The sequence below is a fragment of the Cyclospora cayetanensis genome, unplaced genomic scaffold (assembly GCF_002999335.1).
Source record: "Cyclospora cayetanensis isolate NF1_C8 unplaced genomic scaffold, CcayRef3 CcayRef3_contig_175, whole genome shotgun sequence".
Classification (NCBI taxonomy): domain Eukaryota; phylum Apicomplexa; class Conoidasida; order Eucoccidiorida; family Eimeriidae; genus Cyclospora; species Cyclospora cayetanensis.
In genome coordinates this window covers 9536-33088 of record NW_020312120.1, presented here as the reverse complement: position 1 = coordinate 33088, position 23553 = coordinate 9536, and the positions used below count along the sequence as shown (strand labels likewise).

General features: G+C 51.3%; 3 protein-coding genes across 3 annotated transcripts; 2 read left to right on the top strand and 1 right to left on the bottom strand.

The window, feature by feature from the left end:
- Nucleotides 1-6: 6 nt before the first annotated feature.
- LOC34617596 (DNA primase large subunit) lies at nucleotides 7-4013 on the bottom strand. Its single transcript, XM_026337299.1, has 17 exons — nucleotides 3863-4013; nucleotides 3403-3667; nucleotides 3158-3228; nucleotides 2947-3035; nucleotides 2712-2822; nucleotides 2467-2524; nucleotides 2245-2302; nucleotides 2030-2084; nucleotides 1844-1907; nucleotides 1649-1716; nucleotides 1450-1502; nucleotides 1272-1326; nucleotides 1102-1178; nucleotides 874-973; nucleotides 522-612; nucleotides 292-387; nucleotides 7-167 (listed from the first exon to the last, which is right to left on the bottom strand). Exons 1-17 carry the CDS (start codon nucleotides 4011-4013, stop codon nucleotides 7-9), a joined length of 1623 nt encoding a protein of 540 aa, XP_026193084.1.
- Nucleotides 4014-7403: 3390 nt separating this feature from the next.
- On the top strand, nucleotides 7404-8012 carry LOC113147277. The gene has a single exon (XM_026337298.1). The coding sequence runs from the start codon at nucleotides 7404-7406 to the stop codon at nucleotides 8010-8012; it is 609 nt and encodes a 202-aa protein (XP_026193083.1).
- A 5645-nt stretch (nucleotides 8013-13657) lies between these two features.
- On the top strand, nucleotides 13658-21780 carry LOC34617594 (penicillin acylase 2 proenzyme). Its single transcript, XM_026337295.1, has 22 exons — nucleotides 13658-13753; nucleotides 13949-14074; nucleotides 14288-14360; nucleotides 14560-14601; nucleotides 15376-15576; nucleotides 16058-16338; nucleotides 16456-16549; nucleotides 16696-16797; nucleotides 17007-17172; nucleotides 17253-17267; nucleotides 17399-17487; nucleotides 17916-17989; nucleotides 18171-18320; nucleotides 18620-18741; nucleotides 18961-19045; nucleotides 19249-19391; nucleotides 19608-19753; nucleotides 19944-20030; nucleotides 20393-20644; nucleotides 20839-20906; nucleotides 21100-21214; nucleotides 21656-21780. The coding sequence occupies exons 1-22, from the start codon at nucleotides 13658-13660 to the stop codon at nucleotides 21778-21780; spliced, it is 2652 nt and encodes an 883-aa protein (XP_026193080.1).
- The last annotated feature ends 1773 nt before the right edge of the window (nucleotides 21781-23553 follow it).

The following is a 23553-nucleotide window of genomic DNA, read 5'->3' as shown; positions in this document are numbered from 1 at the left end:
AGATTCCTATGCTGGCGTGTCACTTGCCCCCTGCTGCCTTGCTGGTGCACCTGCTTCTGGCTGTTGCCTCTTTGACGCGCCAGCAGGAGGGGGGTGTGCTGAGACAGCTGCTGCATAACGTCGGGATGCAGCGAAAAACGCGTTGGGGTGGTTGCCAACGTCATCACCTGCAGAGCATTAACAACCGCACCCCCCTGCTGTACATACGTGTTGCTGCGCAGTAGCATATCATGAGGTGAACAAAGGTCGGCACCAACCGGGCTGCAGCACTTGGGGTTCAAGCCGCCTCACCAGCGCTTCCTGGATGCGTTTGCAAGAAATATTCCTTGCATGCGAGCTGGAGATCACCACACTCTTTAAGTTGCAGCACTGCTTGGGCTTGCTTGTCTGCACTCAAAACAGTAATTCCACCGACAGAGCCTACGGCTTTCGGAAAACACTGCGACCTGGGAGATCCAAAGGGGAGCGTGCAAATTCCGATGAGGCGTTAGGAAAATAATCAGCGCTCTGGGTGGACGTACACGTCAGGCCCCAGTCTTCCAAAAGCTTTTGAAGCCTCTTGGTGTCAAAATGCTTGAAGGGGCAGCCATGGTAATCTCCCGTTCCAGGAGCCTACACATACATACATACACACACACACACACACACACACACACACACACACACACACACACACACACACACACACACACACGCAATGTGCAAGATCTCTTTGTTGAGGGCGGGCTTGCGGAACCAGCTAATGGTGACAGGCTCTTCAATACTGCTAATGACTGCGGTCAGCGCACCCTCCTAGTTGACTGTCGGCAAAACAAGAGCAAGAAGCCCCTCGGCATGCCACTTGCAGCTTTATAATTAAAAATTGCGATTTACCCCGATGACGCTGCCATTGATGATTTGGGTGCATCGCATGGGGGCGTAGTTCGTCCGCTTCCCCTCGAGACCGTACATGTGCCGGACGTTATACGCATGCCTGAGTCGCAAGTGTTGCACTTTGAAGCGTCATGCAAGCTCGAGGGTTCGCACATTGCCCACAAAGACCACAGAGTAGCTGCGTCAGAGGGCGTATATGCCGACGCGGGCTTAAGGCTGGAACCATACTCCTTTTCGAATTTTTGTGCTTCCCTCCAAACTTGTCGGTTGAATTGAAGGTTTTCTTCCAGGGTCATCCCGGCTCCCTACACCGCAAGCCTCGACGCGTCCGTAACCATTGTTTCTGCCTCTTACGTTATTTCGGCAGTTACTTCCTATTCTGTTTTGTCGATGCTTACCTTAAAGAAGAGCCACAACTGCATGCGACCTCCATGACGCAGGTGGTGCTCTGCCCTGCAACGGCAGCAAGGCAAGGCTTAGAAAGGCAAGATATGTATATATATGCAGGGATGCAGAGCTCGAGGGAGCTAGAGATCGATGTTGAGGAGGCAATTGGGATGGGGGGCCCCGTCTCACATGTAGCTCTCGTAGAGGCGCCGCATGCAAGGAGGAAAGGAGTCCTTCCACACCTGTAAGCAGACGCAGCAGCTCTACAAAATGCCCCTTCCCCCCGTGCGCCCGCCCCCGTAAGTGGCTCTGAAGAATAGATTTCAGGCTTTTGTCTCCATGCGTCTGGCGAGAAAACAAGGCTTTGGTAATCTTTCAGAACTCTGACCAGTTTTATAGACTGGGGCGTCAGGCGCTCCTCAGTACTCTCCGCAACGTTTTTGTTGAAATCTCTGCCTGCGGACAATCTCTGCACCCTGTAAACTTATGCCTTATACGTGCACCCTGTCACTGCGTTATGCGATCTATCAGCAGTGACAGGGGAGTAAAAGTCTCAAGTTTGTCGAACGTATGGCTCGCTTACCCAAGTAGACAGTGGGCGCCGCAGTAAGCAGCTTGCCAACTCTAGAGTCCGAGAAAACGGAATTCTGCAGGCAAACCCCATGCATCAGACAGCCTGCAAATGCTAGTAGACCCCAAACAGTGGGTCGTGCGCATCTGATTTCTCCAGTGCTGCTTCTTTGCAGTGGGGCATACACTGAAAGCACACCTGTAGCGCGACTTGGCGCCCTTCTAGCAATTCAAAGGACTTGGTCATTGCCCCCCTGCAAACACCCAGCACGAAGTTCAGAACTCGAGCCCTAGTTGAGCCTGGATAGGAATAACAAGTGCGTGTCGAAAGCATGAACTGCTGCTTTTCGGGTTAAAAAGACGCCTGGAGGGTCCTCTACGGCTCCGAGCTCGCTGGGTGTCGCGACAGCTAACCGAAGCTTCCCGCAAATGACGGCATCTAGCTCTGTATCGGGCACGTAGGCCATCATATCTGCAGGAAAACACCCGTAAGGCGTATGGTTCCCCCGAGTTCAGAGGGGCTGTTGACTCGCTTTGGTGGAGAGGGGGGCCGGCAATCCGCAAAAAGGAAAGTCATGCACGAGCCCTTAACGCTATATTATGTGCCCGTTTCAACGCTGCATTATGTGCCCTTACTCTGGATATACACGCGACGATTCCGAACGAGCTGTCCTGCATCTGGGAAACACGGGACCTTAGAAAGCACCACACGCACAGAACTCGAAAGCGAAATCTGCAGTAGCCGTTGTAGCAGATTCGCAGCCTCATGGCCTCTTGTAGGCGGGTGGGTGTCCTACGAACGATGCCGCTGCCGCCTTCTCGCTCCCAACATTCCCCTTCCCCCTTCATCGTCTAGCACCCTGACTCCCCTTGAGGCTTACAATGTAGAGCTGCTGAACTTGCTGGGCGAAAGGCCCCCTAAGGAAGGAAGTGGCTTTTCTCCACAATCGCTCAGCCGCCGAGTTTGCCACAGGATCTCTAGGGCGCGGCACCTGCAAGCACAGTTAGCTCTAAACACTTGTCCTTCTCGCTGCATGCACAGACCGACTGCGACCAAGAGCCCGCAGAGAACATCCGCACCACATCAGGGTAGCTCGTACGGCTGTCATGCCTCACAGTGGCATAGTGAAGGCCTTCCTGCTGCAGGAAACTTGAAACCAAGCTAAGGGTTCCATCGCTCAAGTCCCTGAAAGCGCAGAGTCTCTCTGCGCAAAAAAAGACATCCCAAACTCTGAAGCCTTCGGAGTATCTGGGTGCACAGACAGACGGCCACAGCCACCCATAGACACAAGACAGAAAGAAAGCTTGAAAGATGGCTTGGATTTACCGAAGCGATACATCAAGAGACGACTTTCTTGCTGGATCAGCCAGCGCTGCTTATCACGGTCCCGGCTGAATCTGCATCACAAAATCCGTCATGCCATGAAACGTCCAAAGCCTCTAAGCCGCAACCTGAGAAGTGTGTTCAGTGCGCGGGACGCGCAACACTTGACGGCCAAGCGCTCCACACAAGCAATCCATACGGTTTGCGTTAATGGTGTAATCGGGTGCTCCAGGCGTTTTAAAGCTCACGCTAGGCGGAGGGCAAAGTGCGACACGCAGTCTCTTTCCGAAACTTCCTGCCTCTGGGCTTCAGTAGCTGTTGCCGAGGCTGCAGGCGGTAGCATCAGCCCCCCCTCCTGCAGCATCTCCTCCAGCTGCACATAGAGCGGCTTGGTGGGTGTTGCGGTTGGTGCTACAGCTCCTGCAGCTGCTGCAGGCGTGCCAGGTGTGCTTCGCAAAAGGGCGGGGTTTGTAGAAGAGTCCAACCCGAACTTTTCGTCGAGGAAGTGCAACACTGCGCAGACACCGCAAACCCCTAAGCGCCAGTTTTACGGACATCCGTAACTCTAAATCGGTGAACCCAAAGAATCCCCAGCCCTAGAACACTGCTTTAAGGCCGGGCCTCTGAACGCCGAAGTGCAGCGCAGGGATCTGCGATGGGAATCAGAGTATGCCTGGGGTAGAGTGTGGAGTTTGCTGGTTTGCTTACCGCGGAGCCGGTGAGCTGTTGCGGCTTCAAAGACATCCACCTGCGCGCTGGGTGATGAGGGGATTTGTCCGTACACCGAAATTGGGTGTGGGAACCTCCCCAACAAGCCCAAGGGCCGGTGAGCCTCGCTGGATCGGGAGGCATGCGGCATTGCGTTTAGCCACACACTCTGTAAACCATAAAGCGCAAGCGAGAGACCCTAGGCAGCAACACAAGGGGAGAAGGCGCGCACGCCTTTGAACCGAAAGAAGGAAGCAAGGAGCTGGCCCTTGCAAAAGGAACTCCGCAGGATAAAGTCTGAACTGTGAATCATGAACCCTCGTGGTGGGCAGCACTGGAACCTTCGGCCTTCGGCCGACGTCAGTCTATTAGCAGAGTCAAAGACACCATAGAAACCATTAAATGTTTCTTTGCGAACTTTGCCTCATGGAAGAACTCGAATTATGTGGCGACAACCCCACCGTAACCACCCATGCAGCCCCAGTAGAGAATGCTGCACCAGCAGCAGCGGGGTAGTAGCCATGAGCAGGAACTCTCCGGGGGGCCCCCTCGGGGCCCTACCCCGCGTGCGACCGTTGCGTTCTCGTGGAATCCCGAATCAAACTCTGCCATCGAGACTGCAGTGGAAACATCGAGACTCTCGTAAGAAGACCACTGGCCCCAGCAAATTCTGGCATAACGTGGTTTTAACAGAAATCCGATGGCACTTGCCCCTGGCCCGGATCCCTTAGCCTCTCTACTCACCCCTTTGGGGTGGTCTGACTGATTTTTGGCATGCCGTGTGCTTCTGGGAGGCTGGAACAGCCTGATGCTGCCCACCGCAGGAGTTTGGGGTAGATAGTCAAGGAGATGGCTTCCGCCACTCTTTTCTGCCTTGGGCATGCGCGGGTTTCAGTGCATCCACCTCTCACCCTCCCCTTCTGTTCAGAGCTACCCGTGCAAATCAAGGCTGCAGCGGGAGAGTTGGTGTGCGCGCGCGGTTTTGCCACGAACGACAAGGGGAGAAGGACCATATCGCCCTCTGCGGGGCCGCTCTGCAGCAAGCCTCCTTCACCCTTTGATGCACAGAAAAGCAAAATTGAACGCTGGCTTGCCGCTTCTGCTTCTGCTCTGGTGCTGCGGCATCAGCAGCTGCAGCAGCTGCAAAAACAGAAGCCGCTGGTCGCTACCTTGATGCAGCGGCCGCAGCAGCTGCTCTTCCAGCAGCAGCAGCAGCAGATACTGAACGAGTACAAAAGCAAGCTCAAAGAGATATATGGGCAGGCGTACGTCCACCGCGAGTGGCCACTGCTGCGCTTTGCAGCAGAACAACACTTCAAGAAACCCTAAGCCCCCCTTTAAGGTGGGCTTAGGGAAATAATTAGCTTCAGACACAATGCGAACTTTAGAAAGACTTTTTGAGTGCTTTCTGAGAGAGCTTTCTCCCTCCTGAATCTGGCTGAACTACACTTTTGGTGCTTTCTACTACACTAGCAAGGCTTTCTGTAGAATCCGAAAAACAAGGACCACTCGTTTTTTGTGTCAGCACCACTTATGTACTGCAAATTAGCATTAACTTGATATAATAAGATGTAGTCTTCTGTGTCTAACGTCTCCCCTAACGTCTCTGTTGGGAGATACTTAAGTCTGAACATGGTTCCAGCTTGACAAAAAGTTACGGCGTTCGGGAAGAGTCTCGCCTGCCTGGGCCCCTCAGTGCTTTCACATGAGGTGAGAGGGACGGCTACGACGCGAGTTGCTGTAATGTCTATTGAGCACTGCGAGCGTTCATTTGTAGCTGCACTTAGTTTGTACGGGGGACACCAGCAACGCTGGGTCCTCGCATATATGGCGCGATAGCTCTTCTGCGGCAAGTCAGAAGCAAGAAAAGACCAATGAAATAGTCCAATCTCAACTCGTTTACATATAAATATTAGTGTAGCAGAAAGCTCCATAGCAAAACTTGGCCCGGTAAAGTTCTGGGCTCTGCAGGTGGCAATCTAGGTTACCATAGCTAGCCTTTATGTTTTCTTCCGGCACATCTGTGGTATTTTGGGAATGAGGTCTAAAGCGCAAGTATTTGAGCTACTCCTCCATGTGTAGGACATAGGCTGTTCTGGGGTAGGGTTTACGTGCGCCTTATTATGCATAGGCTCTGGATTGAGTAGAGGTTTCACGTTGAGATCTGGCAAAGAAAGCAAGTTGAATGCTGCCCATTGTAGAAGCTAAAAAAGGGGTTTGCGGAGCCACAGGCAACGGGGTTAAGGGTTTATGGATCAGCGGGCAGCAACTCATAGTGGTTGTGGCTAGGGTCCAGCGTCCAGGTCAAGGCAGCGAAGCCTACGTTGGTTAAGAGAAAAACCTTAAATGTTTGGGTCTAAGCCCTTCAAAGCTACACGCCAAACACCTAGTGCAGACTGCATGATCATTCTCAAGCACAGCTGTGAAGCTAAGATGCAGCAGCTGCTTATTTGGAGATTCAGCTGATGTACGGGCTAACAGTGCAGCGTACCCAGGATTCCCAGGCCCTCTCTGCCTCTCTGAGAGCTCACCACCGCTCCATCCACCCTTCAGCTTGCAAATCTTCGAGTTTTCTACTCTAAGCCTTATGGAGTTGCCCCCCTATAGGGGCAATGTGGAAGCCCGACTGCGTACGTGTGTCGATCGTGCAGCATCGTCGCCATGCTCCACAGTACGTTGCTCAGCTTTAACGCCGTCCTTCTTTCACTCTATGTCTCTGAATACGCCATTTAGGAGCTTCAGAGACTACAGGTTCAGCGTTAGGGTTTGAGTTTCACGCTTGAGCGCAATAATTTCCCAGGCCGCCGAGGGGACTGACCGTACTCAGTAACTGTGTGCTTTTAGCTATTGTTATCGCTATTTTGCTTTTTTCATCAAAATACTGTTTTTCCTTATTATGAATTGCGCTGTAGCTGGGGTTTAACGTCGGCAAAGTGCATACCAGGAATGCGAGTGCTGAATGCGCTGGCTGGTGTCTTGAAGCCATCGGAAGGCGCGGCAGGACACCTCTCAGTGTCGCACCTCCGCCCCTTGGTGCTCAATAAAGCCGGGTCTTTAGACGCAGCTTGCGAGGGATTATCGTGTGACCGGAGCTATAAGCGTATACTCTGCACTGCCACTGGTACAGCGGCTGCTGGCAGTGCCGCTAGCGACGACGCACAAGACGCACTATAAGGACCTCTTAATTTCACACGGGCTTTGTTTGAAACCCCTATGCTACTTGCCGTGAGAGCAGCAGCATCCTAAACAGGAACCACGAGTACGACACCAGCCGCGGTCGCAGCTGCAACACAGGCGGCTACACAGCAACAGCAACAGCAACAGCAGATGATCTCGAAACGTGCACGAGACAGCATCAATGCTATCAGCCGCACCAGCACTACCTGCCACAGCTTTTTAATCAATGATGGGGACCAGTGCTCCTCCCTGAGGAGCAGTGACAGCCAGTGGAGTAGCAGCACCCAGCAGGACAGCAGGAGTAGCGAAAGCGGTCAGCAGCACTCACAGCAGCAACAGCAGCCTATGTAACAGCTCCTGTACTATGGCGCAAGAACAGGTGGTTCGTAAGTTGCAAGGCAGCAATGATGTAGGCAACTACATGATCCGCACAAGCATGAGCCAAAGGATCAGTAGCAATCCCAGGGGCGTTGTTAGACGCGCATTGAACCACTATTGGAGCGTAGGATCTTCATTTCGCTGGGGCCACCGCCGATCGGTTCTGGTTGGCATCTCGTGCTTTTTCTACCTCGTTCCCTCCTTTTGCCTCTTCTACACCAGCAGGAGCGGTCGGAGCCTTAGGAGCGTCGAGCATGAGGTGGAGGCGTATGTATGGCTGGTTGTGACCTTAGCTTCATTTTTGTCGGACTTCATCTTTTCGGGTCAGAGGCATAATTGGGTTGTACGTGCAGTCCATATGACAGATCGCTGGGTGGCTTCTGCTGCGCTACTGCTGCAATGCATCTACAATGTACCGCTGTGGTTTGCTGCATCCTTCTCAACCGGCTGCCTCGGCCTGATACTGGTGCTTTGCTGCTGTTGCGTCAAGTCTTTAGGAGCATCTGCCTCCTGTTTCTCCGCGTATGTCTGGTCACACACGAACTGGCACCTCGCGGGGGCTGTAGCACGGAGCATCATGGCATTCGTGGAGTAATCTTGCTGCTCTGCTGCTATCGACTCATCGCTCCGCTTCGATGAGCAGCTACTCGCTAGCGGCAGCTGCTGATGCTGAAACAGCAGCAATACAGCTCCCCCAGCAGTAGGAACACGCAGGAAGCGCATATGTCCTTTACATATCGTCACCAGTTGGACCAGCGGCGGCATCAGTGCGTAGAATTGCAGCAAGAGGCACTAGGGCAGCCGAAAGCGCACATTTCTTAGCGCTGTGGAGTATTCAATTGGCAGCATGAAGCCACCTTGGCAGTGATTTGTGCATGAGGCTGTTTTCGTGCTGGCATCTGGCTTCCCAGCTTAGACTTGCATCCTTTTGTAATAGGAATAACAATTGAGATCTGAGACCTATTCCAAGAACAAGCATACTCTTCTCACTGGTCACCCTTCTTTGCCACGTATTTAATGATAGGGTTCGGGACTCCCGAACATTCGATGGTAATGTTAAGCTGTCTGCTAAGGCGGGTGGCGCTGTTGTACTTTGAGTTTTCTGTGTGTCCTGCAATGCCGTAATATATCTGCTTGTCCGTACTTTATCTAGCGTTCCATCTAACGCAGAAACACAGACCCAAGAGTTCCTTGTAGAGATTCCCTTTTTTGACAGAGACTCTGCTGCTCATGGACTCGGATGGACATATTTAGAATTAAACTTAGGTATGGTTTTTATAACTTGTTGACAGCTAGGGGACGCTTTACAGAGAGACTGAGATGTGGAATGTATTAGGTGTGCAGCTCCTGTTTTACCGATACAGTGAGGCTTCTTGTGAGGCCTCCGACTACAGAGTCATAATGTGTACGAACACCTCTACACAGCGATCAATTGATTCTACTTCCTCTCCAATATCCTGGGCTCTCCCAGTTGCCCTGAGGCCATGTTGTCCTTTGTGGATTGACTGTCTGTGTAGTGGGCTGAGCTACACTTGACCAATTACTACTGCATCAATTATATTAGCTACGAATTGGGAAAGAAGTGACTATTTGGTTTGCTTGTAGGGCTTATTATCGCACGATGTTGCTTCTTAGCTTGATATGGGAAAGTGTGACCTGGCGTTCGTCTGCTATGTGTGCTATTTGCAACTAGCTGTGATTGCTCGCAGTCCTTACAGGGAGCAGCAATCCACCTTAGCCAACTCTGTCCCCTCATGTGGCTAACTCTGAGGTGCGCGGTGAGGCTAGGTAAAGCAAAAGCCCTTAAAGAAAACACTCTAAAACTCTCGTTTGAGCCTGTGAGTGTAGAGCTAGATGTCAGCCTGCAACGACGTCATATAGAGCGTTACACTTGGTTGCATCACATGGTTCAATGTAGCTATTATGTGCTTATCAACTGAGTTTGGAAGCAAAGAGTTGTCAGGATTCCCTATAAAATTTGCCTCTGGTATCCGATACTCGGATGTTTCGAAGGCAACGGTCTGGGAAAATACCAGTGGCGGTGAAAGTGGGATGAGGCGCAAAGCGTATGGAGAAGGCTGAGGCCGGCCTGCACGATGTTCTGAACACAGCAGCTCCATAGGTGGTAGAGAGGCACGATTTTCAAGGCGCTGATATAGCTACAAAAGCGTCGCCAATGCGACCAGAGAAGTATGAAGGTCGTAATGATGGGCGTGTACTAGACGCCTTCATCAGCAGGCTGGAAAAGTACGTCGCGATATACCCCTAAGATAGAGAAAAGAGTGCTCCTTGGAGGAAGAAGTACTTCGTTGCTGCCTCTATCCATGCAGAATAATTCATGCACCGGTGAAGATTACCTTCGTTTAAGCCTTCATTTTTAAAATCTTGGAATTTCGGTCGATTGTATATTCAGTTCAACAACCAGTCTTGGAAAAACTGGGAACGCTGAACAGATGAATCTCACGTAGATCGGTGTATCGAGAGCTATGAGTTTTGGTTCACAAAAGCCACAACGGGTACTTTATCAGTAATTTCGCTAAGCTCTACCCATATTATCAGGCTAGGTGGGTGCAGGATGGGCACCGACTATGAACAGTAACCGGGCTACCAGCTGGCTTTCAGCAAGTAATTGAATACGTTTACTATCAGAAGCAAATGCGTGCAACTTCTGCAACCTGGGTTGGAAAGGAAGAGTCAAATCGGGGAATAGAACCTCGTATTTTTGCGGGCCTAGTCTACCGTCTACGATGAACGAGAAAAGGAGGACAGACGCAACCCACACTCTTAGGCAGCTCAGAAAACAGCCAAAGGAAGCAGGCTGCTTGGCGAACAACTAGGGCGCATGAGGGAAATGACAAGCGCCTTCGCACGCCGCAGTGCAGTGAACGAGGCTACAGAGGATCAAGCCTCCCTGGGGGACCCACCAAAAGTCAGTTCTGGTATGACATACTTTAAACATACTGGTCGGGAACTGCTGGGGTTGCTCGCAACTGGGTGTGAAGTGGATCTATAATCCGAGATGGAGCCTGAATGCAATCTGCATATTCACTCATTAGCGCAAACTGTGACACTATTATTTGCTGATGGGCCGCAGAACGCAAGGAATGGCGAAACTACAACAGGTACACACTACTTCAAATCGGCATTGGGCCCTAGCAGCATGTTCCGTGACTTGTATGTTGGACGTATGGGCCGCGACGTAACAATACTAGGAATGCCATGGACTACCCAATAGTAGGCGCCCATAAGGCCATAGCCGCGCCTTGTGGTTGCCCAGAGAGCGTAAGAAAAAAGCATCTACTGATTCTCTTAACACCGACCACTTCATCTATAGTGAGTTGCGTATAGTAGTCGATGCCGAAATGTGGTAAGTCAGAGTCTCCATGGGGGGGGTTCAGCAGTACAGCAAAAGAAGAATATTTGTATCATGCACGCAACCACCTCTTTATTAGGCAACTCAATGAACTTTCAGCCTTTAAGCTGAGGAGCAGCATTAAGGGCAAATATTAAGAAGTACTCTGTGAATGTGCTAGTATTGAGGAGCGTCCAGCAGGCTGGCCGCTTTTTGGTCGTCCAGCACACCATGTTGAGCAAACTCTTGGGTCAGCCTGAGGCTGTGTTTCGTTGTATTAAAAGTCCCACAGCAAGAAGAGGAGATTGACTGGCAGTACAGTTATTTGCTGAAAAACAGCAAAGTTAAGGATTCGGCCAGCGCCTTTAGACACAACTCGGTGTTGATTTTGGGTGAGGTCTATTTTAGCCCTTGAACAGCTTTTCTGTATACCATGATTTCTCGATGCCTCATGTTGGCTGATTATTTCTTTTAAAGCGTGGTTTTCCGGTCGAATCGACATATGACTCAACTAAAATTGTCTTTCAAATCCCCTTTCGCCCAAATAGCATGCAGGAAACGGCACTCCACACTAACACTTGCGCGCAGGGTTGTACCTGTATTCCATTTGAATCTGCGTTGATACCTCAGTTGAATGCAACGGCAGCTTATTCGGGACTCTAATGAGCCTAGCAAGGAGGACCTTTTTCTTTACATCGTTGCACCTGTGACTAATCTACTGGCCAAAGCGCAGTATATCGCCTCGTTAGAGGCATATGATACAGTGGCGATGCTTATTAGCCGCCGTAGAGCTTCTCCGGCATTCAGGCTGTCCGATATTATAAAAAGCTATTTCTTCCTAGCGTCCGATACTAGTGACGTAGAGGTGGGTGCTATCCTTTTCAGAAGAAATGACAGTAGCAAGTATCGGACTGCAGCTTAATAATCTCATTGCTTTCGCTAAAACCAGGCAGCGTTACCTAATACGGGAAAAGGAACTGCATGTGGTGTGCTGAAGCGTAAAAGATAACGGCACAAATCACATCGACATCATCATGCTGTCCAGACGTGCCATCAGTCATCAATGTACCTTGCCATGAGTTTTCGAGATTTTGATAGCTCGAAAACAATTCTCTGCAGGGGGCCTTTTCTGTAGTGCAGCTTAACGATGATGTATATTGAGGGCATCCCCAACACAGTCACCGACGCGCCCTCGCGACATCCCAGCAGATGACTATTCTGCTGTCCAATCACTTTTGATTATGTTGATCGAAGATATCTATCTTCATTGTGCAATATGCTTTTGAAACTAATCCATTCGCTAATAGTGCCAAAATCGCGAGTGAAAAAGAGTTCCTCATTACCACGCTAAACCAGTTATACTTAAGTGAGATGTAGTTGGGAATCGACCAATTAGTTTGACTGCTCATATGCATCACTTATTGCAGACTATGCCAGCTCGGTACCACAAGAAGCAAGGTTGTGTGGGTGTGCGCTAACTGCCTTGTGTGACTCTCTGTACATACTGGGAGTGGTTGACTGGTACATCATCGAACGCCCTGTTGCCTTACCCCAATGTCGGAAATTCTGGGGTGTGCGTGGGTAGGAGAAGGCGAGGGTCTTTGGAGAAGTGATCAATAAGGTTTCAAAGAATTGGAAGTGTCCGGACTTCAGTGCCTCCCTACTGAGACATTAGATGGAGCGCTAGAGAGTGAAGCGATGAGGCGTAGGACAGGAAGGATATAGGGATTATTGATGGACACACTAGAAAACTTCGTAGCAAGTTTTGTACCGAGATTCACCGAGATCTTGGCTGAAATTGTCTCCTTTTGTATAACGCATACGAAGCGTTATTCAGCAGTCCCTGCCATGCACAAACAAGCCCACGTGCACGAGCGTAATTCAGCCCCCCCATTGCAAAATAATATAGCCCTGCCGTGGACTGGCTATTATGTAAAGATCGCCAATTCATTTACTTGGTAACATAGCTCTAAAATATACCATAGTGTAGGCTTGCTAGCCTAATACTATCATGGAGCTTCACGGACATATACACGCCGTATGACTGCGCTGGCAGCAATAAGCATACTCAAAGTGCTGTGCTGAAGGCGTGTAGGGTCGAAACCACTTCAGTTGTGCAGTAGTACAGACGAGACACCCAAGTTACATGTACCAGCACAACAGAGGAAGGCCCTACGCCTTCGCTGGCACGAAAGACATACACCATTGTTCAGAGCTTCCGACTTGCAATCAGACAATTATTTTATGGGTAAATATCTAGCATTTACGCTTCGAGGTTATGTGGGATCCCCAAATACGTCCAAGGAGGCAGTAGCTACAGGTTGGCGTGAACCCAGGAAACAGAAACGATGTGCATATACATATCTTGGACGGTAACACTATTTTCTTAGATCTTAACAGGTGAAGACACACATTAAGCGCTGTAAAAAGGCAAACTCTTCTTTTCAGAATATGGTATTAGGCATGCAGGGGGTGTATGTATACTGAGAGGAACGGAGTGCGTCTCGCAGCCTGCATAGCTCCCATCTACAATCGAAACCCTTATCTGCAGTTTGATTGTGGTGTGTCTCCGGAATCTCTAATTGCATTTTGTTCCTTTTAAATCCCAAAACCTCTCTGCAGATCTGACACCCCAGTTCGTTCCTTCATGGATTCACACTCAGGGTCATCTGTGTTATAGCCTCACTTTTGGGTGCCCTGCAAACCGCACAGTCCACACCCTATAACCTCAACCCCGAATCTGCAATTGTCGGTTTCTTTTATCCCAAGGTCTATCCCACCTCAACTTGTAGTGCTCCTTCTACAGACTCGCCGTGCGCGGACGGAAAGGCAAGGCACGAGAGCACAAAGTAGCCACGCATTGAGACATAGGATTTCTCTGCCTCTAGATGGAGTTCTCCAAAGGAATGGGGGTAAAGAGCTTCCTCGCGGCCTTCGCCGCAGGAAGCCTGGCCTTCATAGTGCTGGAGTACTGCAAGACGCGGGCAAGCCAACCCCATACCCTACACCCTAACCATCTATCGCCCTTTCCGCTCAAGCCTTCGTCCGGCCCAGCTCCTCCTGCTTGCAGCGTCTGCAAGCTTGTTTGTGCTTGGTCTTTCGACTCCTTTCGACCCCTGTGAGCTGTGGGACTTAGCTGTACGCACGTCATGTTGTGAGGGTTTGTGCTGTGCAAGTAGGATGTGTGGGGCTACATGTCCTTTACGTACACGGACTTCTTCTCCTTTGTTATTGGCTTCTTTGGCCGACCTATCTTGAGGCACTTTTTCACCCCGCCAGAAGACTTCTGGAACACCCCTAAGGAGGTTAGCCCCTGATTCAAGGCCCTACCGTAAGAGTCTTCCACGCCATACTGGGGTGCAGCTGCTCGCCCGGCAGCATGTGGATCCACTCATCCCTCCAGGCTTCGAACTCTTGCGAAGTTTGCAGCATTTCAGCAGCGCCTATCCTCATGGCCAGGACTCAGGGTTTCCAGTACATACGGCAGAGGGGCATGGGCTCTGTCGTTTGCCTTTCAGGTTGAAGGACTAGAGGCCCCGATACACATTGGTCGCGACTCTCACGGAATTCCCTATCTGACTGCATCGAGCCGTAGGCCCAATCCAAGTCTCGAACTCTGCAGAGTCGATGTCGTCTAGATCCGTATCCTGCTGTGAACCCTAATCTCTCTCGCCCCTAGCAGCGAGGGTGCGCCCGGTAGACCCCAGCTGAAATGTGTTGACGTTGAGGCTCAAGGGCTCGAAGCTAAGGCTTTAGAGCCAGAAGCCTGGTTTTGTTGTGGCTTGCGTAGGGGATGACCTCTGCTTTGGCCAAGGCTACCTTCATGCCATTGGTGATTCCCTAGAGTGCCCCTTGCCGTCACGCTCCGTAGTGGATGCCTCAGTTCGCGAGGGCCTCCCTTTCTGGGGTTGCTTTTCTGCGCTATGCCTGTTTGTGGGCTGAAGTTGGTAGTTAAGATTCAGCGTGTGCCGGTTGTGCAGAGAGGCCCTTTCAAGTCGAGTTGTTGCGGCTGATAGCTGTGGGAAGGTCGGCATCCGTCCTTGGCCCGTCGATGACCGATACTGATATGATCGCAAGGTGATTTCAGAGCTTTGGCATCGCGTGATTCAAGGCTTTCTAGAGCAACGGATACGGCTTCGAAATAGGATATTACAGGTCACGTAGTGGTGTCGGTGGGACGGTGTGCATACAAACGGTGCTTCCAGGCTTTCGCGATACGCTGCTTGATTAACTCACACCGCTTTGGGCTTAGGGCTTGTGGTTTGCAGGACTGTCATCTCCGAAGATGCGATCTTGTCGAAGCTGCGACGCATGCCGCCTGTCGGCATCACCTGTATCTCCAGCTATGCGAAAGGCAAGAATTCAGGACCTTTAAACCCCAACAGCTCAGGACTTATGCCTGAGGGGCTCGTTTCACACGCTTGCTTGTTGGAATGACGGGAGGTTTCAGTTTCGCCGGACGCCCAGTCAAGGGCTCAGCAAAGGAGATTTTGATGCGGGTAGTGTAGAAGCTTTCCTCGTGTGCTGTCACCGGTTCAGTCGCTTTGCCCCGACTCTAGGAAGGCCAAATACAGAGATTAGCTTCTCTGGTGTGCATGTGGATTAGGTGTTACGGAGGCCCTGAAGGCTCTGCCTGCTCGGCCTGTCGAGTTCGTGCTGCTAGGCCACACCCCGTCGCTTCCCTACACTACGATGGACGTTGCGGCTGTCACAACGCTGTTGTCGCTTATGCTGAACAGAGGTCTCACAAGGGACTTTGTCTCTGTGCACCTTCACGAAGCACTGGGAGACAAGGCGAAGGTACGCGGTTTTTAGCGGCCGTGAGTTAGTAGAGCCTGGGGCTTATTGGCGTCGCCACGCGCGCGGCGCGTTGCGCAGTGCCTTTCTCGCAGTGGATTCTGCGCCTTGATAGGTTGCTTGGATTGGGGTTACAAAGATGTTGCCATCGGATATTACGTGAAAAGCCACGCATTAGAGACCCGTAGCATCGTCCCACCGAGCCTTGTGGGAAATGCCTTTTTCTCAAAATCCGGATTTCTCTGCGCTGTCGACTGACGTTCTGCGCTGCAGCTGTTTTCCTTCGGATTTCCTGAGGGTATTCCTCCGCTCAACGTGGACGGCAATCGCCCCAGCCTGTACGATCTAGCAGGTCAGCCGTAGACCCTAAATCCCGAGCTGTTGCGCTGCTTACTAGTGGGTCTCCATCCCACCTGGGAATGCATTGGCATACAGCCTACCACATACCCCAAGTGAAACTTTTTTTCCACTGTGTGGGTGTGGTGCTGCAGGCAAGCCAATTGAATTCCCCTCGGTGGAAAAGCAGGACACGGAATGGGCGTCTAGAGGCCCTCATACCTGCCCAGAGATGACGGAATCCCCGCATACAGACAACCCAGAATTCGGAGGACCTATGCACGACCGAGATACCAACCCCGAGATTACCGTGGAGCGCATGCGTCTATTTTACGAGGAACTGCAAAAAAATGCAGATTCATATTACATTAAGCACCCCAAGCCCTGGGAGGAGGGGTCCCGCGGCGAGGAAAGCAACAGCTTTAGCCTCAAATTTGTAAGCGCGCCGAGTGCAGCTTGCTTGCTTGCAGCTGATGGGCATCTTCACCAGCGTGTAACCACTGATCTGCGTGCTTGCCTGTCTGTCCATAATACATCTGGGATCTGCACGCAGGACGGCAGCAACGGCTGGGCAGTGTCTGGAAAGTTCACCAAGACAGGAATGCCCCTTGTGGCGGGAGATCCACACGTTGAGGTCCATGCTCCCGGTACGAGCCCAAGCTTTCCAGAGTTCCTGCTGCCGGCAGGGCCCTAGCTCTGTTCTGCTGGCTCTCTTAGGGCTTGTGGCGTGCAGAATGAGATTGGAAAGAGTGCAAATGGCTCCCTCTGCGGATTCGGCGAGTGTGTGGTGTAGGCTTTTGGATGCCCATGTGGCTCAAGTCCGACGGTCGGGGTGACGGCCGTCCGCTCCGCGCTGTCGGTGCCACTGCTGTCGGAGCCACGGGTTTGTTTGTCGGTGCGTCAAGGGGTTCATGTTGAGTTTCTAGAGGCGAGAATTTAGAGCTATCTGCATGGCAGAGGCGTCCTGAGGCCTCTTTTCTCGCCACACTTTAAGTCGTGGGCTGTTCTGCGCTTTATCCTCTTCCTGGGGAGTGCATGGCCGCCGCTTGCAAGGAATGGCCAGTGGATCAGTTCCTGCCGTGTGCTTCCGCCCTGTACTTGCAGGGCACAACGAGCACGCGGCCTGGACGCAGACAGTAGCGCATACCGACATTGAGGACCTCTATATGATTGAACTCAACGAAGAGGGTACCCATTACTTCTATGACGGAAAAAAATACCCTCTGAAGTTGATCGAACACAAGATTCAAGTCAAGGCAAGCCACAGTTTACGGCTAGGCAATTGCGATTCGGGCGTAGGCACGCGATGGTGGAGGGATCAGATCACGCTCCGCTTGCGCATGCGGAGAGTGGCCCTCGCGGACTGTGTTGCTATTAGCCTGCAAGCTCGCTAGAAATTGTCAGCTACGGCGGAATGAGTTTCTGCAAAGGTTTTTGCGTTTCGTGGCTTGCTTTCAGGGCCGCCCCACACCCCTTCAGCATATCGCGCGATACAGCCACCATGGTCCGATTTTCTCTGACGTGATGCCGCCTCTCCACAAGAGGCTCCCCAAGAAGAAGGCCCTTGTCCTTGCCTCTGTTGCAAGTGGGTGCCACGCGTTAATTTAAGTAGATGCCTCGAATGCTCCAGCACTCTCTATGTGCTAAATCCTCCACTGATAAACCCATGCGACCCAAGGGTGGTGAGATCGTTTGCTCATTTCAAGCGCTTCAACAAAGCACAACCAATAGGACCCTAAGGCTCTGGATAGCTGCAGCCTAGTGCTCCTAGGGAGACGCCGGGCCTTCCAGACGTCAGCCTTCCTGGGCTAAAGTTCTTTTTAACTCTTAGCCTCTCCGGCAAGCATACGACCTCAAAAAACTAAAGGCTCTAGCATACTTCACAGACTTATCCCAAATCCGGAGAATTGTTCTGAGGTGCTTTGATGGTGGCCCTTCGGAACGAGGGGGCCGGAGCGTAGCGCTTGCCAACATTGTGGGGTAGAGGGTTGTGATTTTGCTGTGTGCGAGCAGTGCGGGCCCCTTTGCCGTGGGCTTGGGCCGAGAAAATGCTGTACGGGAAAACATGGAAGGACTACATCGAGATGGTCAGTGTTCCAAAGGATTGACACCATCCACCGGTCAATTGTAGCTAGGGGCTGACTGAAAAAGGTCGAGCATTTGGGTATTGTTGTCTGGACTCCTAGAAGGGAAGGGCTGCTTCTGGCGGTCTCAGACAGAGCGATTTCTAGCGCATGGGGTGGAGATTCTCTATGCGTGCGCTCGTAGGGGCAGCTTGCGCAAATGAACGAGTTCGTTGCCGTGTGGGCGACCAAGGAAGGTCACATCGGCGCCTCAGTCACCGGCGCAGTACCCAAGAGACCATATTCCCCCGAGCCTGGATACAGGAATGGTTCTGACTCAAAGCAGGACTGGAAGGTTCGTTAACCCCGACTGCTGAGCACACAGGGATTCGGCGATTTGCACTGTTGCCACAAGGCGGCGGGGCATTGGTTGAACATGTAGCTAGCTTACCAGCTCCGAAAGAGTCCGAGCATGCCTCAACCAGATAGGTGCAGAGCTCAAACGAAGACCCTCGAAATGCCGCAATTATGAGGCGAAGGCCTCGCTAGCTGAGAGAGGGCGCGTTGGCGAGCTGGAGAACCCTGCTTGCGAGGCAGGGCCAAGGCCTTTTCTTGAGTGCAGTGATGTGTGGCTTGACGGCTTCCTGGCTGCAGGGGATCGTGCCACAAGAAGAGATACCCTTCGTTATGAACCCCAAGGCAGGGGTTGTTGTTGCGGGCAACTCGCTTCTCTCCAGTGATCCCAAGAAGGTGTACGGCGAAGTGTATGTTCCAGGGTACGTTGCTTCATGAGATGATTGGAGACTGAAAGCCTGTAGAGTTTGGGTCCTTGAATCCGGATAGCTCTCTCTCTACGACTCAGCAGCTCTAGATAAGGCTACGCAGGGCTTAAGAACCCAACGAAGCAGGCTTTTGAACTAGTCAATGGAGCTCTGTCTTTGGCATTCGGCATGCGCGATTCATGGCTTTGGAGTATGACGCCGTGTCGCTTACAGGCACCGTGTCCGTCGAGCACACCAATTGTTGGCCGAGCTGAAGAAAAGCAAAAAGATTGAGGTTCAGGATCTCATCAAGATGCAGGTGCCCCTGAATCCCAACCTGCAAGCGCTAGGCCCGGGCGCACAAGCTATAGCCTCTAATGTGTGGCCTTCGAATGAAGGCCCCCGGGGACTGCTTGGCATGCATGTGGCTGACTAGACGCAGCATTTCGCGGGCATGCATGCCGCACACTGAGGGGTTCAGTATGTGAATTAGTTCAAAATGATTTTGGCCGTTGCTTGCAGGAGGACCAGTACAGCGAGAACGGTTGCGAGTTCAAGGACTTTGTGCTCAAGGAATTTCTGCATCGCTTTGACCTCAAGAATAACCAGAAGGAGGCAGCTGCTGTCTGTGCCGAAGAGGCTGTCTTCCCTTACGTTGCCAGACTGTCCGTTCGGGTGCAAATGTCAGGGTTTAGGGCTTGGGTCTTGTCTCCGTTCATGGTTCCCGCTTAGTTTCCCTCTTTCTCCGAGTCTGCCTCTCCCTATGCTCCACTGTGTCTCTGATGTGCCTGACACGTATGAGCTCGGAGCTCAGTATGAACAGGTTCTGAAATGCTTCAGGTACGATTAGGTTCTGTAAATATGAAGTTTTGTGTGTGTAGGTTGACGGAGGCGATGGAGTCGTGGGACTGCTCGATGAGCGCCTCCTCCTATGGGGCCTCCATTTATGAAGTTTGGCTGCAGATGATGCTGCAAGAAGTGTTCAATGCGAACAAGTGGAGTAATGATGCTCTATTCACTCTTGTTGGTATGCGACGATTCCAGGCTTCCAGTTTTGGACTAGGGTCCGCGGATGGCGCTCTTGGGCTGATCACTTAGGGCCTGGAGTCTAAGATTTACTGCTAGTCGCTAGGATCCAAAAGTACTGCGGTGCTTGGACATTGTGTTGAAGGCCTACGTTTTTGCGTTTGTGTATCTTTGGCTGTGGTGTTGTGCAGGAGGGTGGCTGCACCCAACATGGCTGCCCCGTACAGAAGCTCTCAACCACTGGCGCATCAACCTCCTTTCTGCCCTGAAATCCAAAAGTACGCAAAGATCGAGGGTCTAGAATTTTGCATCTTTGATGTATTTCGGCGGACCAGTGTCTTCTCAGGCTGTACGAGCTGGTTTAACGGTAGTCGTCAACCAGATGGATGGCTACATTCATTTCTAGCCCTCTAACTGAATGCTAGATTCAAACGTGCCACTGATCGCCACCACACTGTATGGTGGGCCTGCAGTAGCTGCTGTGTGCTTGGAGGTGTTTGCGTGGCATTGCTGTGATTTTTGCCTACGGACTAGTGTGCTGTGGATCTCTGTTTCGTCGCGTTTCCTTCTATTTGTCGGGAGGCCCATTTCTGCGTTCAGTCGTATTTGCTTCTGTGCATTTACCCACAACCCCTTCCAGAGTCTCAACTGCTAGGCCCAGAGCTGACGATGACAGGTCTCTTTTGCAAATCCGCCCGTGCAACCATACAGTACCTCTCCGCCCGTCTTGGTCCAGCAGTCGAGGACTGGGAGTGGGGGAAGCTGCGCAGCCGCTACGTCGATCATATTTTCTCCCAAGAAGTCCCAGTCCTACGACACCTGCTCAGTGTCGGGCCACTCAAGTGGGGAGGCAACTTCGGCACCATCAAAGCGCACCACTTTGAACCACACAGTGAGGTTTACGAGGGTCAACTGCTCGGCTCTGCAGTGTGTTGCTTTAGAAAACAAAGTGAAAGGGTTGTTACTTGGTGATCAGGCTGCAATAAGATGCAATCACGTTTTCGCCTACGCGAGTGCTGGAATGGTAGTCTTGTGTGCTACCGTCTTGGGAATTCGACACCTTACGACTGTTATCCCTATTCGCAGTCCTAAAATCTGATGATCCTCTTAGCGGAAGCTACCATCACGGCCTAGACACAACTTCTCTTCGAGTGGTACGGTCTGGAGGGTGCAAAAATCAGATCCCAGTTCTTTCAGAGCTCGCCATCTGTGGCTACTTATTACAAGTATTCCATCTAAATCCGTCGCTGAGCAGTTGAGCTTTACTTTTCAGAACGGTTTGTTGAAATCGATGAGGGTTGGGGCTTGAAGCTCGCAGTTTGGGGTGTAGGCAGTGGAACTTTTCAGGTATTTGACTTGAAAGACTGGGAGAATTCTCGCTGGGCCTACTTTCCGGGTGTTTCCGGCTGGGTGGGCAGCAAGCACTTCGGGGACACTGCAGAGCTCTTGGTGGATGGAAAAGGTAATTCGCAGCAGTTCAGTGGCAAAAAAACTTCTTTGTTGCACGCGCGCCGCCTGTGTGTGAGTGTGTTCATCTCCGCCTTAATTGGCTGCCACACCTGCACTCGGGTTGTGTCTCTCTACGTATAAATATATGCCGTTCTGTGTATTTCTCACCTAATCTTTGTGTTTGTTTTGCCTGTCTGTACATGTGTATTCGATTTATTTCTGTGAGGTGGTCTCTAATTTGTTCTCTTTCACTGATGTATGTGGCGATCAGTGGTGCATTGGTCGCCGCTGTACATGTCGTACTCTTTAAGCTATTGTTTACCTGTTGTTGAAGCCCAAGACGTGGAAAGAAGTCGTCTTTAAATAATCCTTGTGGATATTTTTATCCCAGGTGGTGGTTGTGGGCGCAGTTTGTTGCCGTGCACTGCCTGTTTGGCTGCGTTGATATGTACAGAACAAATGCTGCCGATGCCTTGGGATGAAGAAAAGATTGAGGCATCCCTTGTTGCTAAGATGACTTTAAGCCCAAAGCCACGGGAACAGAAAAAGCAGCAGCAGCAGAAAAGGCAGGAATTTTAAAGGACAGGGCCCCTGCTGCAGCATTGTTCTGCCCCTCCTCCATCCGAGAGGTAGTGTAGTGTCATCAACAGCAGCCGAAATGACTAGCCAGTACTTTTTGGCAAGCCTTTTGTGCTAAACTGGGTGTTTCTGGGGGCGATTCAGAGTATTGAAGCTCTCGCAGGTCCTCTAGGACTGTGACGGTCTTTTTTGATACCTGTACCCTGCAACAAAGTTGTGCCAATGCTCTTCGTAGCCGTGTATGGAGTTGCTGTCCAGCAGCCACCCCACATTACAGCACTAAAAGAGTCCAGAGTCAACGACATGTTGCTGAGGCGACTGCAACGTGCTACAACACTAGCTCTAGTCAATAGTAGCAGCTTAGTGACTTGTTATAGCAACCACAGCGGGAAGTCTATTTCGTGCGCATCCTCACCCTCTCCTAGAGAGCACGGGTTTTGCACACAATTTCTAGTGTCCATGTCGTGGAGCTAAAACTATTTTCTACAGAACAAACTAAATGATTCATACGCTGGCATTTCGTGTGCCGCAGTTGGAGCCACCACAGTTCTGTAGGAAGAGGCAGCTATTGGAGGAAATATGAGGAAGGTCATTCGTTCCCCCGGCTCGCCTGAGCATAGAAGCGTGTGTAAGCAGGCCTCTGATTAAGCAGTTAGCATGAAGCAAAAATGACGAGATGTCATTATTGGCTAACTGCATAGCACGCAATCTACCACAAGAGGTCTGATTGCTGACGGCAATATGCGGGGAGAAACATTAGATGGGCACACACAGTTAGACAGCACCCCAGTGCCTAATGAGCTGAACTCGCAGGCCACACTACCTGCTGCAGCTAAATCAGCAGCATAGTCTCGTGAAAGTGTGACCTGATGGTAATCATGAGCATAAAAAGTTGTTTCCCTCGATGCGTTTGTTGCTGGTGCTACGGATACACATGCAGGAACCAGCAGTCTCTTAGAGCATGCCTACAGATGGACAAAATAAAGCAAATCGTATGCACGCCAGGTCAACATTACCGGCAAAGTGTGGCTGTACAACGCTAAGGCGAGCGACCTTGAACGAAAGGAAGGTTTTTAGCAGCGTACAAATTTCTGTCGAAGACCATGCAGGGCTCACGTCATACATCTATATTGGTAGCATTCTGTCTGTCTGGCTGGTCACCCGGCACCCAGTTCTTTCGCCTCTCAATTGTCCTCCGTTTCCCCTTCTACCCCCTCAATTGAGTTTTCTCCTCTGCCTTGTAGTTCCTGTACTAGGTTTGCTTGCTTGTCATTATGACTGCAACCTAGGTATCCACCACTACAGCTAAAATAGCAGCATCAAGCTTCTTAAGATAGCTTGATGCCTTTTGTATAATCATTTTTATTCATTGAATAGCCCCATGAGCTCATCTAGCAGCAAGTTAGACTTCGGGAACATGGCCCTTCGATCTTATCGCTGTCTCCCTAAAGAATGCTAAGAACGGGGAGAGGCACTAACCATGCTTTATGCACCAACACTTTTACATGTTGCGAGCTCTAGGACGCCACATCCTTTGAACTGGCTGCTGCTCATTTGATACACGCGTAAATTGATTTTTTTAGTGCTTCATGCTTATGCCGTTCTATGCGGGTCCTATGGATACCTTCGTCACATTTGCAAGAACAGCAAGCAGAACGCACACGATGCATTAACTGTGGCGCACTGCTGCCTTTATGCACTATGCAACAGTCACTAGTAACCAGCTCTTCACTCAGATGGTGTGGCCCGAGTTCACGCGTGGGGGCTTCTCCG